General features: G+C 41.8%; 1 protein-coding gene across 1 annotated transcript in view; it reads left to right on the forward strand.

Moving 5' to 3' along the window:
* The first annotated feature begins 4,436 nt into the window (after positions 1 to 4,436).
* abcd3a (ATP-binding cassette, sub-family D (ALD), member 3a) overlaps positions 4,437 to 14,759 on the forward strand; it is a 77,324-nt gene continuing 67,001 nt past the window's right edge. The window contains exons 1-4 of the mRNA XM_043698846.1: positions 4,437 to 4,592; positions 6,229 to 6,298; positions 8,700 to 8,797; positions 12,967 to 13,090. Of these exons, the coding sequence (XP_043554781.1) occupies positions 4,531 to 4,592; positions 6,229 to 6,298; positions 8,700 to 8,797; positions 12,967 to 13,090 (354 nt within the window). The 5' untranslated portion in view covers positions 4,437 to 4,530. The remainder of the gene's footprint in view (positions 4,593 to 6,228; positions 6,299 to 8,699; positions 8,798 to 12,966; positions 13,091 to 14,759) is intronic.

Consider the following 14,759-nt stretch of genomic DNA (forward strand, 5'->3'; position numbering starts at 1 on the left):
TTAAAAAAGAGGATGGAATAACAATATGGAAACTAGATTCGTAGGCCTGAGAGAGACACTTTCTTGCTCGGATGCAATATTAGAACATAGAACATTACAGCTCAGTACAGGCCCTTTGGCCGCCGATGTTGCGCCGATCTGTGGAACCAATCTGAAGCCTCTCTATCCTACACTGTTCCATTTTCATCCATATGTTTATCCTTTGACCATTTAAATGCCCCTTAAAGTTGCCAGGTCTACTACTGTTGCAGACACAGTGTTCCACACTCCTACAACTCTCTTGAGTAAAGAAACTACCTCTGATATCTGTCCTATATCTATCACCCCTCAATTTAAAGCTATGTCCCTTTGTGCTAGCCATCACCATCCGAGGAAAAAGCCACTCACTGTCCACCCTATCTAACCCTCTGATTATCTGATATGTCTCTATTAAGTCACCTCTCAACCTTCTCTTTAATGAAAACATTCTCAAGTCCCTCAGCCTTTCTTCATAAGACCTTTCCTCCATACCAGGTAACATCCTAGTAAATCTTCTCTCTACTCTTTCCAAAGCTTCCACATCCTTCCTATAATGCGGTGACCAGAACTGTATGCAATATTCCCAAGTGCAGCTGTAACAGAGGTTTTGTACAGCTGCAACATGACCCTTTAATCCTGTTGCACCTTCCAAAGTGAATCACCTTATACTTGTCTGCATTAAACTCCATTTGACACCTCTCAGCCCAGCTATGCAGCTTCTCTATGTCCCTCTGTAACCTGCAACATCCTTCAGCACTATCCACAATGCTACCGACCTTAATATCATCCGCGAATTTACTACCCCATCCTTCTATGCCCTCATCCATGTCTTTTATAAAAAAGACAAACAGCAGTGTCCCCAAAACAGATTCTTGTGGTACACCACTAGTAAATGAACTCTAGGATGAACATCTCCCATTAACCACCACCCTCTGTCTTCTCTCAGCTAGCCAATTTCTAATCCAAGCCGTTAAATCACCCTCAATCCCATGCCTCTGTATTTTGTGCTGGAAATGTGTTGCTGGAAAAGCGCAGCAGGTCAGGCAGCATCCAGGGAACAGGAGAATCGACGTTTTGGTCATAAGCCCTTCTTCAGGAATCATGCCCGAAACGTCGATTCTCCTGTTCCCTGGATGCTGCCTGACCTGCTGCGCTTTTCCAGCAACACATTTCCAGCTCTGATCTCCAGCATCTGCAGACCTCACTTTCTCCTCTGTATTTTGTGCAACAGCCTACTGTGGAGAATCTTATCAAACGTCTTACTGAAATCCATATACACTACATTAACCGCTTTACCCTCATCCACCTGTTTAGTCACCTTCTCAAAGAACTCAATAAGTTTTGTGAGGCACAACCTACCCTTCACAAAACCGTGTTGACTATCCCTAATCAACTTATTCCTTTCTAGGTGATTATAAATTCTATCTCTTATAACCCTTTCCAACACTACCCACAACCAATGTAAGGCTATAATAACTGGGGTTGTCTCTACTCCCCTTGAACAAGGGGACAACATTTGCTATCCTCCAGTATTCTAGCACTAAAAATTTTCATATCCTCTCTGATGACGAAATTTATGTTGTTCTAGAGTCATAGAGTCATGCAGCACGGAAACAGACCATTTGGCCCAAATCGTCCATGCTGACCAGATTTCTCAAACTGAACATTTGCCTGTATTTGGACAATATCCCTCTAAACCTTTCCCTGTACCTGCCCAAATGTCTTTTAAATGTTGTAATTGTACCCACCTCTACCATTTCCTCTGGTAGATCATTCAATATATGCACTAACCTCTGTGTGGTAAAAGTTGTGCTCCGGTCTCTTTTAAATCTTTCCCCTCTCACCTTAAACCAATGACTTGTAGCTTTGGACTCACCTACCCTGGGGAAAAAGAACTTGGCTATTCACCTCATCTATGCCCCTCAATCAAGTTTGTGAGACATGATTTCCAAGCACAGGACAATGCTGACTATCTCTACTTAATCCTTGCCTTTCTAAATGCATGCAGATCCTATGTCTCAGAAACCCCTCCAACACGTTGCCCACTGTTGACATTAGGTTAACTGGTCTGTCATTATCTGGCTTTTCTTCTCAGACTCTCTTAAATAATGGCACGACTTTAATCACCCTCCAGTCTTCCACATCTTACCCGTGGCTGTCGCTGATACAAATATCTCTGCAAGGAATCTCGCAATTTCTTCCCTAACTTCTCACAATGTCCTTGGATACACTTGATCAAGTCCCAGGGATTTATCTACCTTTATGCATTTTAATGCCTTCAGCATCACCTCTTCTGTATTGTGTACTCTTTTCAAGACATTACTGTTTGTTTCCTTGAGTTCCCTAGCTTCCTAGTCTTTCTCCACAGTAAGTACTGACGTAAAATATTCATTTTAAGATCTTACCCATCTCCTATGGTTCCACACATAAATGCTGAAAATGTGTTGCTGGAAAAGCGCAGCAGGTCGGGCAGCATCCAAGGAACAGGAGAATCAACGTTTTGGGCATAAGCCCTTCTTCAGGAAGCCATTCTTCAGCCATTCCTGAAGAAGGGCTTATGCCCGAAACGTTGATTCTCCTGTTCCTTCGATGCTGCCTGACCTGCTGCGCTTTTCCAGCAACACATTTTCAGCTCTGATCTCCAGCATCTGCAGTCCTCACTTTCTCCTCCACACATAAATGGTCTTGTTAAACTTTAAGGGTCCCTATTCTCTCCCTAGTTACTCTTTTGCCCTTAATATACTTGAAGAATCTCTATGGACTCTCCTTCACCCTCTTTGCCAAAGCTATTTCATACCTTTTTTGCCTTGCTGATTTCTGTCATACACCCCTGTACGCCTCTAGGGATTCACTTGTTTCCAGATGTGTATACCTTTCATATGCCTCCTTCTTTTACTTGACCAGTATATCTCTCGTCTTCGGTATTCCCTACTTCTGCCAGCCTTGTCCTTCACGCAAGCAAGTACATGCTGTCCCCAAACACTCGTTATCTCGCTTTTGAAAGCCTCCCACTTGCCAGATGTCCCTTTACTTGCAAACAACCTCCCCCAATCAACTTTTGAAAATTCCTGTCTAATGCCATCAAAATTGGCCTTGCCCCAATTTGATGCTTTAACTTGTGGATCAGGCCTTTCCTTTTCCATAACTATTTTAAAAGTAAAAGGATTATGGTCCCAAAGTGCACCCCCATTAACACCAGAGTTACTTGCCCTGCCTTATTTCCCAAGAGGAGGTCGAGTTTTGCCCTTTCTCTAGTAGGGTCACCTGTATAAAGATTGAGAGTTTTCTTGAAGACACCTGACAAATTCTTCCCCATCCAAGCCCTTAGCACTATTGCAGTCCCAGTCTATGTTTTGATAGTTAAAATCCCCTATTCTTACAACTCTTATTCTTACATCTGTGATCTTCTTACATTTTGCTCCTCAATTTCCTGCTGATTATCGGGGACGGCCTATAATGTAATCTCATCAGAGTGATCACACGTTTCTCGTTTCTATCCATATAGCTTCACTGGATGATCCCACAGGAGTATAGTCTCTAAGATCTGCTGTGATGTTTCCCCAATCAAAAATGCCATTTCCCCTCTCCGCTGTTGCCTCCCCTTCCATCCTTCCTGTAGCATCGATTCCCCAGAGCTATTGAGCTGCCAGTCCTGTTTCTCCCTCATCCATGTTTCTGTAAGAGCTATGACATCCCAGCCCAATGTTCCCATCCATGCCCTGAATTAATTCTGCCTTACTTGTCAGGCCTCTTGCATTGAAGTAAATGCTTTTTAATTCCTCAGAATTCTCTCTTTCCCTGTTGTGTTCTTGCCTTCCTTGTCTGTTTAATTTGCTTATTTTAACTTCCGTACCAGCCTAGACCTCTCACGCCTCACTACTGCTTAGAGTCCCATGCCTCTGCCAGATTAGTTTAAGCCCTCCCAAGTAGCTCCAGCAAATCCAGAGATTGAAATTGAAATCTTTCTGGTCTGTTTAGTGCAATGTAGCACTGAAATGCATTAACCTACCAAACCTTAAAGAAGTATTGATCAAATTCTATGAAAATGTCTTGGTTTATAACAAACATATGTGTATGTATAGAACAGTATTCAAATTTTAGTACAATTCTGTTCCAAAGTTGGGATGCAGCCAAAATGAATTTCCAGTTCTCTTTGGTTTCTTCCAATATTCAATGTCTTTCTGTAGCCATGTGGGATGATAGGAGAATGTTCTGTGAGCTATTTGCCATTGGAATTCCTAATTTAGTTGTTACACTGTGTTTATTTCAGTTTACTTTTTTATACGCCCTCTCATGTCACATTAAACTTGGTATCCACTTAATTTCATGGTGAGGAATCAAAGAAAAAACTGTCCCCTATGGTACCAATGTACAATGGCATCCATGTGCAAGCTGTCATGGTCAACCAAAGATGTGAACCTTTATGACTATGGGAAGGGAATATATCAAGTCAATATTTTACATCCATTTTTTTCTTCATTCTAGTCTGCATACCTGATTCTCATTGCAGTAATGCTTGTTGCACGAACCTACTGTGATGTCTGGATGATTCAAAATGGAACCATGATTGAAAGGTATGTTTGCAGATCCCTGTTTGTTTATAACATATCTGTCTGCATGAAGAAATGGGAACAGCTGGTTTGAAATGCTATTTCTCAGAATAAATCTCACAACATCGTGGGCTGAAGGGCCTGTTCTGTGCTGTACTGTTCTATGTTCTATTTTTGACCCAAACCGACCAACTCCCAATTGGAGTTAGAATTAGAATCCCTGCAGTGTGAAAACAGGCCCTTTGGCCCAACAAGTCCACACAGACCTTCTGAAGAGTAACCCATCCAGACCCATTCCCTGATCCTATATTTGCCCCTAACTAATGCACCTAACCCACACGTCCCAAGACACTATGGGCAATTTAAGCATGGCCAATTCACTTAGCCTGCACATCTTTGGATTGTTGGAAGAAACCGGAGCATTGGGGGGAAACCCACGCAAACACTGGGAGAATGTGCAAACTCCACATAGTCGCCCGAGGCTGGAATCGACCCCAGGTCCCTGGCGCTGTAAGGCAGCAGTGCTAACCACTGAGCCACCGTGCTGTCCCACGGTGATAAGATTGGATAATTTCTGAGAGGCATGTTATGATGCTTTATACCACTGAAAAGTAATTTTCACCTAACTTAGACTGGAAAGCTCCTTACTGGAAAGTTTTCTGAATCAGTTCATTTGAATATTCGTTACCCTGGTAGTTGATGCACCTTTTAAAGCATGTGTACGCTGCTAGAATCCATTGGAATTAGAATGCAGCTTCTATGAAGGCTGGATAACCAAGCTATTTTTGGGGGGGTGTGCTTGCTGAGGTGGAGGGGGTAGCTGAGGGGGTGGTGTTGGGTGGTTTAAACATTGTCATCTTGGAACCATCTGTTGACACAGGTGATGCGTATGTGGAGCGAACTGCTAGAGGAAGTGGTAGCGATGAGTACAATTACAATATTTAAAAGATATTTGTTCAGTTATGAGTAGGGAAGGTTTAGAGGGATGTGGTCCTAATGCAAGCAAATGGAACTAGTTCTGATAAGGAAACCTGGTTGATATGGATGAGTTTGTTCCCATGCAGTATGACACTATAAATCTGGGAAGTCTGAGTTTTAGAAAGTGGATATATAGTGACAGCTTTCCTGATATTGTTCGGTGGGATCCCTTATTTTGTTACGCATGATCCCTAATTGAGTGAATGGTTGTTTTTTTCTGTTCAGATTCCTTGGAAGGGTGTTCGATGAGAGTTTGAATGTAACAAATTAGATTAGTTTAGATTACTTACAGTGTGGAAACAGGCCCTTCAGCCCAACAAGTCCACACCGACCCGCCGAAGCGCAACCAACCCAGACCCATTCCCCTGCACCTAACACTACGAGCAATTTAGCATGGCCAATTCACCTAATCTGCACGTTTTTGGAATGTGGGAGGAAACTGACGCAGACATGGGGAGAATGTGCAAACTCCACACAGTCACTCACCTGAGGCAGGAAATGAACCCGGGTCTCTGGCGCTGTTGCCATAGCTGAAAGAGAAATACAGGCAGACGAGTGAGCTTGAGGACCCTCCTGCATTTCATTGAAAGGAATTTTCTAAAACATATTTGGAAAAATATTGTATGTGTATTTTGAACAAATTGAGACCTAATTTTTGTCCTTTGCATGTCATGATTTACAGTGCAATTATTGGTCGGAGCACCAAAGATTTCAAGAAATACTTATTCAACTTCGTTGCTGCAATGCCAGCTGTAAGTTTCGTTTTCTGTTGCTTGTTATATCAGCAGTTTTAGATAGCTAACTTTTGACTTACAGTCAAATGTGACTGCAGGTCCTTCTGTATCTACATTATCCATTTACTTTGTAAACTTCTTTGGCTACTTTATCTGTGACCATTCTTATGCTATAAGGTCGGAAGAGGGGATGTTCTCTGATTGCCACCAGTCATGATTCCTCAGATACTGAGGATAGCAATCAGGCTGAATCTGATAAGTGACAAATAACATTTGAGTCACATGAGTGCCAGACAATGACCATGTCCAACAAAAAGGAATGTAACCATCAAATTTAATCGAGATAAATGTGAGATGCTACAATTTGGTTGGGAAAATCAGGGCAGGACTTATGCACTTAATGGTACAGTCCTGGTGAGTGTTGCCAAACAAAGGGATCTTTAGAGTGCAGGTTCATAGTTCCTTGATAATGGAGTTACAGGTAGTGAAGATATTGGTCAGTGCATTGAGTAAATGAGTTGGGTAATCATGTTGCAGCAGTACAAGACATTGGTTAGGCAACTTTTGAAATATTGCGTGAACTCCTGGTCTCTTTGCTGTAGAAAGGATGTTGTTAAATTGGAAAGCATTCAGAAAAGACTTATAAGAATGTTGCGAGGGTTGGAGGGTTTGAGCTGGAAGAGGTTGGATAGGCTAGAGCTATTTTCGCTGGAACATAGGAGGCTGAGATGTGACCTTAAAGAAGTTTATAAAATCATGAAGAGCTTGGATGGGGTAAAATGTCAAGGTCTTTTCACTAGGTTAGGGGAGTAGAAAACAAGAGGCCATAGGTTCAAGGTGAAAGGGGAAAAATTTAAAAGGGACCTAAGTGGCAAACGTTTCATGCAGAGGGTGGTTCATGTATGGAATGAGCTGCCAGAGGATGTTTTGGCGGCCAGTAGAATTACAACATTTAGAAGGCACCGGGATGGATATATGAGTAGAAAGGGTTTGGAGAGATATGGGTCAAATGCTGGCAAACAGGACTAAATTAATTTAGGAAATCTGGTCGGCATAGACAGGTCTGTTTCCGTTTTGAACATCTCTATGATTTATAACGCTTAACTTTCAGTGGCACTACCGTTGCTGAATTCCACACTGTCAATGTCCTGTGGATCACTCATATAAATACTGTGGCAACACTCACCAGGACCATACCATTGAGTGCATAAGTCCTGCCCTGATTTTCCCAACCAAAATGTAGCACCTCACATTTATCTCGGTGAACAGGTCAGAGGCTAGGAATTCTGCAGTGAGTAACCCACCTGTCTGCGCAGTGTCTGCCCACACTAAGTTGTGCTACAGGAGTGTGATGGAATACTCTACTTGTGCCTGAATAAGTGTAGGTCCAACAGCACTCAAGGAGCTTGACACCAATTAGGGCAGAGCAGCCCATGAGATTAGCACCCCATTCACCAGTTCCAACATGAACTCCCCTCACCACCAGTGCACAGTGGCAGTAGTGTGTACCATTCACATGGTGCACTGCAGGAACTCACCAAGGTTTCTTAAGTAACCTCTTTCAAACCTGTGACCTCAATATGTAAGGTCAAGATGTGGAGGTGCCAGTGTTGGATTGGTGGACAAGGTCAGAGGTCACACAACGCCAGGTTATAATCCAGCAGGTTTATTTGAAATCACAAGTTTTCAAAGTGCTGCCCTTTTGTCAGGTAAAGCCACTTCACCTGATGAAGGAGCAGCTTTCGGGAAGCTTGTGATTTCAAATAAACCTATTGGACTGTTAACCTGGTGCCGTGTGACTTCTAACTCTAAGGTCAAGGGCATCAGATTGGAGCACCACATTCCCCTCTGAACCTCACACCATTCTGACTTGAAACTATACCGCTGATACTTGGCAGTGATGGAGTTGTGTTTGGGTTGCTGGTGGCGTCTGCACTGGTGAGGGTGTTGGTGAAGGTGAGATGGCGCTGAAGAATGGTGACTTTCGTTCCAGTGGCAGCACTGCAAAGGGGACTGCTGCCTGGTCACCAGGTCCATAGTGGAGCACTTAACAAGAAGAACTATAAAGTTGAACACTTTTCCGTTATTTCTTAATTTTTCAGTCTTTATATTCAATGTTTTGATCTATTTCTATGTTTTAAGATGACAGCAGAGATTGGCAACACTATACACCACTTTTTACTGTATTTTGTAACAAAACGCATGTGATAATAAATAATGCAAATAAATCAAAAATAAGGATGGTCATTAAATATTGGCCTAGCTATTGATACCCACAATCCTGTGAATGAATAAAACAAAATCATAATTAAGATTAGATGATTGTGTTTGTCAGGGTACGCTTGTTAATCAAAATTAGAAGTTGTACTTCCTAAATTTAGTTTTTAGTGATGCTAATTTGTAACTTGTATTACTTCAGATATCTCTGGTAAATAATTTTCTGAAGTTTGGTTTGAATCAACTAAAACTTCGATTCAGAGTACGACTCACCACCTACCTGTATGGGGAGTATTTAAAGTAAGTCAATAGCTTTTGGAACAATATAGTAAAGTAAATTTATATAGTTATTCTAAAATAAAACTGTCTTGTCTGTGTATTTTTAATGATTTAGAAATAAAAGTCAAATAATTATAGGCCTTGAGTTTGAATTAATATTATAATTTTAATCTTTGGCCATTATCAAACAAAAATATAATTTAAACGTAATGATGAACAAAAGAGACTGCACATATAGCCAGCTATGCTGTTTTAAAATACCTTCCAGAGATTGATTTTAAACTGCAGTGATTTTTCAAATAAGTTGGGAATGGGGTAGGGGACAGGGCAGCATTCGCAAAAAATGACTCTCAAATCCTACTTCCAGAGTATGTTAACTCTCTCAGGTCTTATCTGCATGCTATCAGGTAGTTGCGTGAGGCTGAGGAGAAAGTAGCAGTTATTTGCTGGGTTCAAGAAACCGCAAGCAATAGCCAGTAACAACATAAGACTCACTATGAAAAAGCATGTCATTAGACAGAAGATTTCTGCAGGGCCCAGGGAAAAGGGGAGCTCATTTTGTTTCGACTGCTCTCAGCAACTAACTGCTGAGTTGCCTGCTGGAATCAACCAGGGACGACTTGAATTGAGGCACATGATACAGTTTGAGGTGTTTGTTGGAAATTCCTGAGCAGGGAAGCCATGATAAAGGAAATTATTGAACATAACTTGGAGGATCGCGTGCTTCCAGACCTGCTTCCTCAGACTTCAGTTAAAACATCGAGGGCTACCGTCGATGCACTGGGATCCAAAGTTGCTTTAATTCATGAGGCTCTTATTTGCTTCCATCAAGTGTCTCAGCAATCTAATTGCTGTAAGTAGTTAGAATGATGACCAGTGTGATTGCTTTGGTATGGCATATTGCAGCATTTTTTTAGACATGTTCCTGCCAGGCAGGTATTATTAAAATCACATCCAAGGTTTTTTTTGTACTTAGTGTGATCCAGAGGAAGGTGAATTAAACATTTCAACATGCTACACATAGGTTGTATGTGCTTATCCCTTTAAGGGCAATATAATCTCTGCCCTGTATTGCTCCCCTTCCCTGCCCTCCTATTTGAATAAACTACAGGTACAGTAAAAGCCTAGAGACATTGACATGTAATGTACTTTGTGGAAAATCACATACAAATAATTCTATTAGTTTTAAAATAGTGATGGAAAAGGAAAGACCAGATCTAAAAGTTGAAATTCTAAATTGAAGAGAGGCCAGTTTTGACAGTATTAGGCAAGAACTTTCAAAAGCTGATTGGGGGCAGTTGTTCACAGGTAAAGGGTCGGCTGGAAAATGGGAAGCCTTCAGAAATGAGATAACGAGAGTCCAGAGACAGTATATTCCTGTTAGGGTGAAAAGAAAGGCAGGTAGGTATAGGGAATGCTGGATGACTAAAGAAACTGAAGGTTTGGTTAAGTAAAAGAAGGAAGCTTATGTCAGGTGTAGACAGGATAGATCAAATGAATCCTTAGAAGAGTATAAAGGCAGTAGGAGTATACTTAAGGGGGAATTCAGGAGGGCAAAAAGGGATATGAGATAGCTTTGGCAAATAGAGTTAAGTTGAAACTTTATTGCTGGAACAGCACAGCAGGTCAGGCAGCATCCAGGGAACAGGAGATTCGACGTTTCGGGCACAGGCCCTTCTTCAGGAAGAAGGGCCTGTGCCCGAAACGTCGAATCTCCTGTTCCCTGGATGCTGCCTGACCTGCTGTGCTGTTCCAGCAATAAAGTTTCAACTTTGATCTCCAGCATCTGCAGACCTCACTTTCTCCTCAAATAGAGTTAAGGAATAGTGCCCCTCAGATCAACAAGGCGGCCTTTGTGTGGAGCTGCAGGAGATGGGCGAGATAATAAACGAGTATTTTGCATCCGTGTTTACTATGGAAAATGACAGGGAAGATATAGAATGTAGGGAAATAGATGGTGACATCTTGAAAAATGTCCATATTACAGAGGAGAATGTCTTGAAATGCATGAAAGTGTATAAATCCCCTGACCTGATCAGGTGTACCCTAGAACTCTGTGGGAAGCTAGAGAAACGATTGCTGGGCCTCTTGATGAGATATTTATATCATCAATAGTCACAGGTGAGGTGCCAGAAGACTGGAGGCTGGCTAATGTGGTGCCACTATTTAATAAAGGTGATAAGGATAAGCCAGGGAACTATAGACTGATGAGCCTGATGTCGATGGTGGGCAAATTGTTGGAGGGAATCCTGTGGGACAGGATGTACATGTATTTGGAAAGGCAAGGACTAATTAGGGATAGTCAACATGGGTTGTGCATGGGAAATCATGTCTCACAAAATTGATTGAGTTTTTTGAAAAAGTAACAAAGAGGATTGATGAGAGCAAAGTGGTGGACGTGATCAATATAGACTTCAGTATGGCATTTGACATGGTTCCCCATGAGAGACTGGTTAGCAAGGTTAGATCTCATGGAATACAGGGAGAACTAGCCACTTGGATACAGAACTGGCTGAAAGATGGAAGACAGAGGATGGTGGTGGAGGGTTGTTTTTCAGACTGGAGGCCTGTGACTACAGTGAGTGCCACAAGGATCAGTGCTGGGTCCGCTACTTTTCGTCATTTATATAAATGTTTTGGATGTGAGCATAAGAGGTATAGTTAGTAAGTTTGCAGATGACAACAAAATTGGAGGTGTAGTGGACAGCAAAGAAGGTTACCTCCGATTGCAATGGGATCTTGATCAGATGAGCCAATGGGCTGAGAAGTGGCAAATGGAGTCTACTTAGATTACTTACAGTGTGGAAACAGGTCCTTCGGCCCAATAAATCCTCATTGACCCGCCGAAGCGCAACTCACCCATACATTTACCCCTTCACCTAACACTACAGGCAATTTAGCATCGCCAATTCACCTGACCTGCACATCTTTGAACTGTGGGAGGAAACCGGAGCACCCGGAGGAAACCTGGAGTACAGGTTCATAGCTTCTTGAAAGTGGAATCGCAGGTAGATAGGATAGTGAAGAAGGTGTTCGGTATGCTTTCCTTTATTGGCCAGAGTATTGAGTAAAGGAGTTGGATGGTCATGTTGCGGCTGTACAGGACATTGGTTAGGCCACTGTTGGAATATTGCATGCAATTCTGGTCTCCTTCCAATTGGAAAGATGTTGTGAAACTTGAAAGGGTTCAGAAAAGATTTACAAGGATGTTGCCAGGGTTGGAGGATTAGAGCTATAGGGAGAGGTTGAATAGGCTGGGGCTGTTTTTCCTGGAGCGTCAGAATCTGAGGGGTGACCTTATAGAGGTTTATAAAATCATAAGGGGCATGGATATGGTAAATAAACAAAGTCTTTTCTCTGTGGTGGGGGAGTCCAGAACGAGAGGGCATAGGTTTAGGTGAGAGGGGAAAAATATAAAAGGGACCTAAGGAGCAATGTTTACACACACAGGGTGGTGCGTGTGTGGAATGAGCTGCCAGAGAAAGTGGTGGAAGCCAGTACAATTGCAACATTTAAAGGCATCTGGATGAGTATACGAATAGGAAGGGTTTGGAGGGATATGTGTCGGGTGCTGGCAGGTGGGGTAGATTGGGTTGGGATATCTGGTCAGCATGGATGAGTTGGTATGTTTCCAAGCTGTACATCTCTATGACTCAAAGCATTTATCAAAGTTTGAATTTGCCATTGAAGTTGCGCTGGTTGCAGAAAGCGCAGCAAAGAACTCTAAACAGTTGTGATCTCTTTGATATTGCCAAATGAAAGATCCTGTCTATGCAGGGGCTATGCCAAAGCAACATGGTCTTATTTTGGATTAAATGCTACTATTAAGACAAGTCACTGACTTAGTAACTACTGTCACTCTGTTTCCCAAAACTGCACATGAGAAAGAAGTGTGCTGGTGTCAGGCAGCAGCGAGATAAAGTATACTTTTAAATCGGTTGCCAAAAACTGCAGGGAGTAGGTTAACAATAGCTCAAGTATATCAATTGCTTATTGCTGTCCTATGTTCTATTTATAAAACTTAACAATAGAATCAATGATAGAGGAGCCAAATGAGTCCAAAAGGCTGTTATGCAATAAATTCAATTAGGAATTTTAATCAGCTACCAGAACCCACAGTATTAGTAGTTAACATTATGAATATTTTAAATTAATTTTTCACTGATGCAAAAATATTTTTGTTTTGATAGAGGCTATACATACTATAAAATGGGTAATCTTGACAATAGAATAGCAAATGCGGACCAACTATTAACTCAAGATGTGGAGAAGTTCTGCAACAGTGTGGTGGACTTGTATTCAAATCTCAGTAAGGTGAGTTATATCTGTCACTTCTGTAATCCTCCTCTCGGAATTACCACAGATTATGAATTTCAGATGGCGTGACTCAGCTATTTGTGTACACTTTATGTCAGAGTTTTCTAAATAAAGTATAAAATAAAAATCCAAGGCACAAAAAGCCCCCAACCAAAGTCATTCCTGTCATCCTCTGTGAGGTGACTGTAATGCTTTGTCCTTTCTCATCCTCTGTTAATAGATAACCATAAGTTCCCACCTCAACACCTTTCTTCCATTGTCTACCATTGTATAAAGGCTTGAGGACCCAGGAAAGACCTTGCTGTGATGTTTCAGAGATGCTCTCCGCTGAGCAAAATAGCACAGTGTGGGTAGAGGTATGTATGTGAGATTTGTAGAGAAAAGCACATCTAGAGACTTTTAGACATGGGCATAAAACTACATGATGTGCCTCACTGGGAGTGCTCTCATTTAGTTCATTTTTGTCGATCTGATTTCAGCAAAAGCAGTTACAACAATGGTTTTATGCTACCCTATCACAGCTAATCCTGGAGTCCATAGGATATAGTCCTTTTACCTACATGCTGCTTACTCCTTGTCAAAGTCATATGTCGACACAAAGTCAGATTACACAAGTACGCTGACAATCTTCAAATCACCTTTCCGCCACTGCTTTGATCTCTCTATAGCCTTCTGTTACCAGACTGTTTGTGTGACATCCAGTATGGATGAACTGAAGTTTCCTTTTGTTAATTTTGCAACGATCCAACAGCAATTAGAGACAGAGGCAAAAACTAACTTCATATACATGCCAATGTTTCTGTGCCCCTCTCAGAAGTTGTCTCAGGCTAAGCATAAACATTGGCAGTCTCAACCTCCTATTCATCCTGTAGCTGAAATTCTGAATCCAAGTTACCTCAAAAGAAAAACAGGCTTTAAATGCAAGGCCATCTCCTTACATCATAATAGTATTGCCCATATTCATTGCTATTTCACCCCAAGTCTGCTGAAATTATTTGTATAATCTCCAAATCTGACTATTCTTAAAGCACTCCTGGTGCCTTTTTCTCCTTCATCCATCTTTAATTTCAGGCCATGCAAATTTCTACTAAGTAAAATTCTCATAGATTCGAATTTTATCAAAGAATGTTGCAACACCTGTCGAGATTGGAAACTCTTTAAAAAAAAAAGAGATATCAGGTAGAGTCATAGAGATGTACAGCATGGAAACAGACACTTCGGTCCAACTCATCCATGCCAACCAGAATCCCAACCAAATCTAGTCCCACCTGCCAGCACCTGGCCCAAATCCCTCCAAACTGTTCCTATTCATTTACCCTTCCAAATACCTTTTAAATGTTGCAATTGTACCAGCCTCCACCACTTCCTCTGGCAGCTCATTCCATACATGTACCACTTTCTGCGTGAAAATGTTGCCCCTTAGGTCTCTTTTATGTCTCTCCCCTCTCACCCTAAACCTTGGACCTCAGGGAAAAGACTTTGTCTAGTTATCCTATCCATGCCCCTCATGATTTTGTAAACCTCTATAAGATCACCCCTCAGCCTCCGACGCTCCAGGGAAAACAGCCCCAGCCTGTTCAGCCTCTCCCCATAGCTCAAATCCTCCAACCCTGGCAACATCCTTGTAAATCTTTTCTGAACCCTTTCAAGTTTCACAACATCTTTC

The sequence above is a fragment of the Chiloscyllium plagiosum genome, chromosome 11, assembly GCF_004010195.1.
Source record: "Chiloscyllium plagiosum isolate BGI_BamShark_2017 chromosome 11, ASM401019v2, whole genome shotgun sequence".
NCBI classification, from domain to species: domain Eukaryota; kingdom Metazoa; phylum Chordata; class Chondrichthyes; order Orectolobiformes; family Hemiscylliidae; genus Chiloscyllium; species Chiloscyllium plagiosum.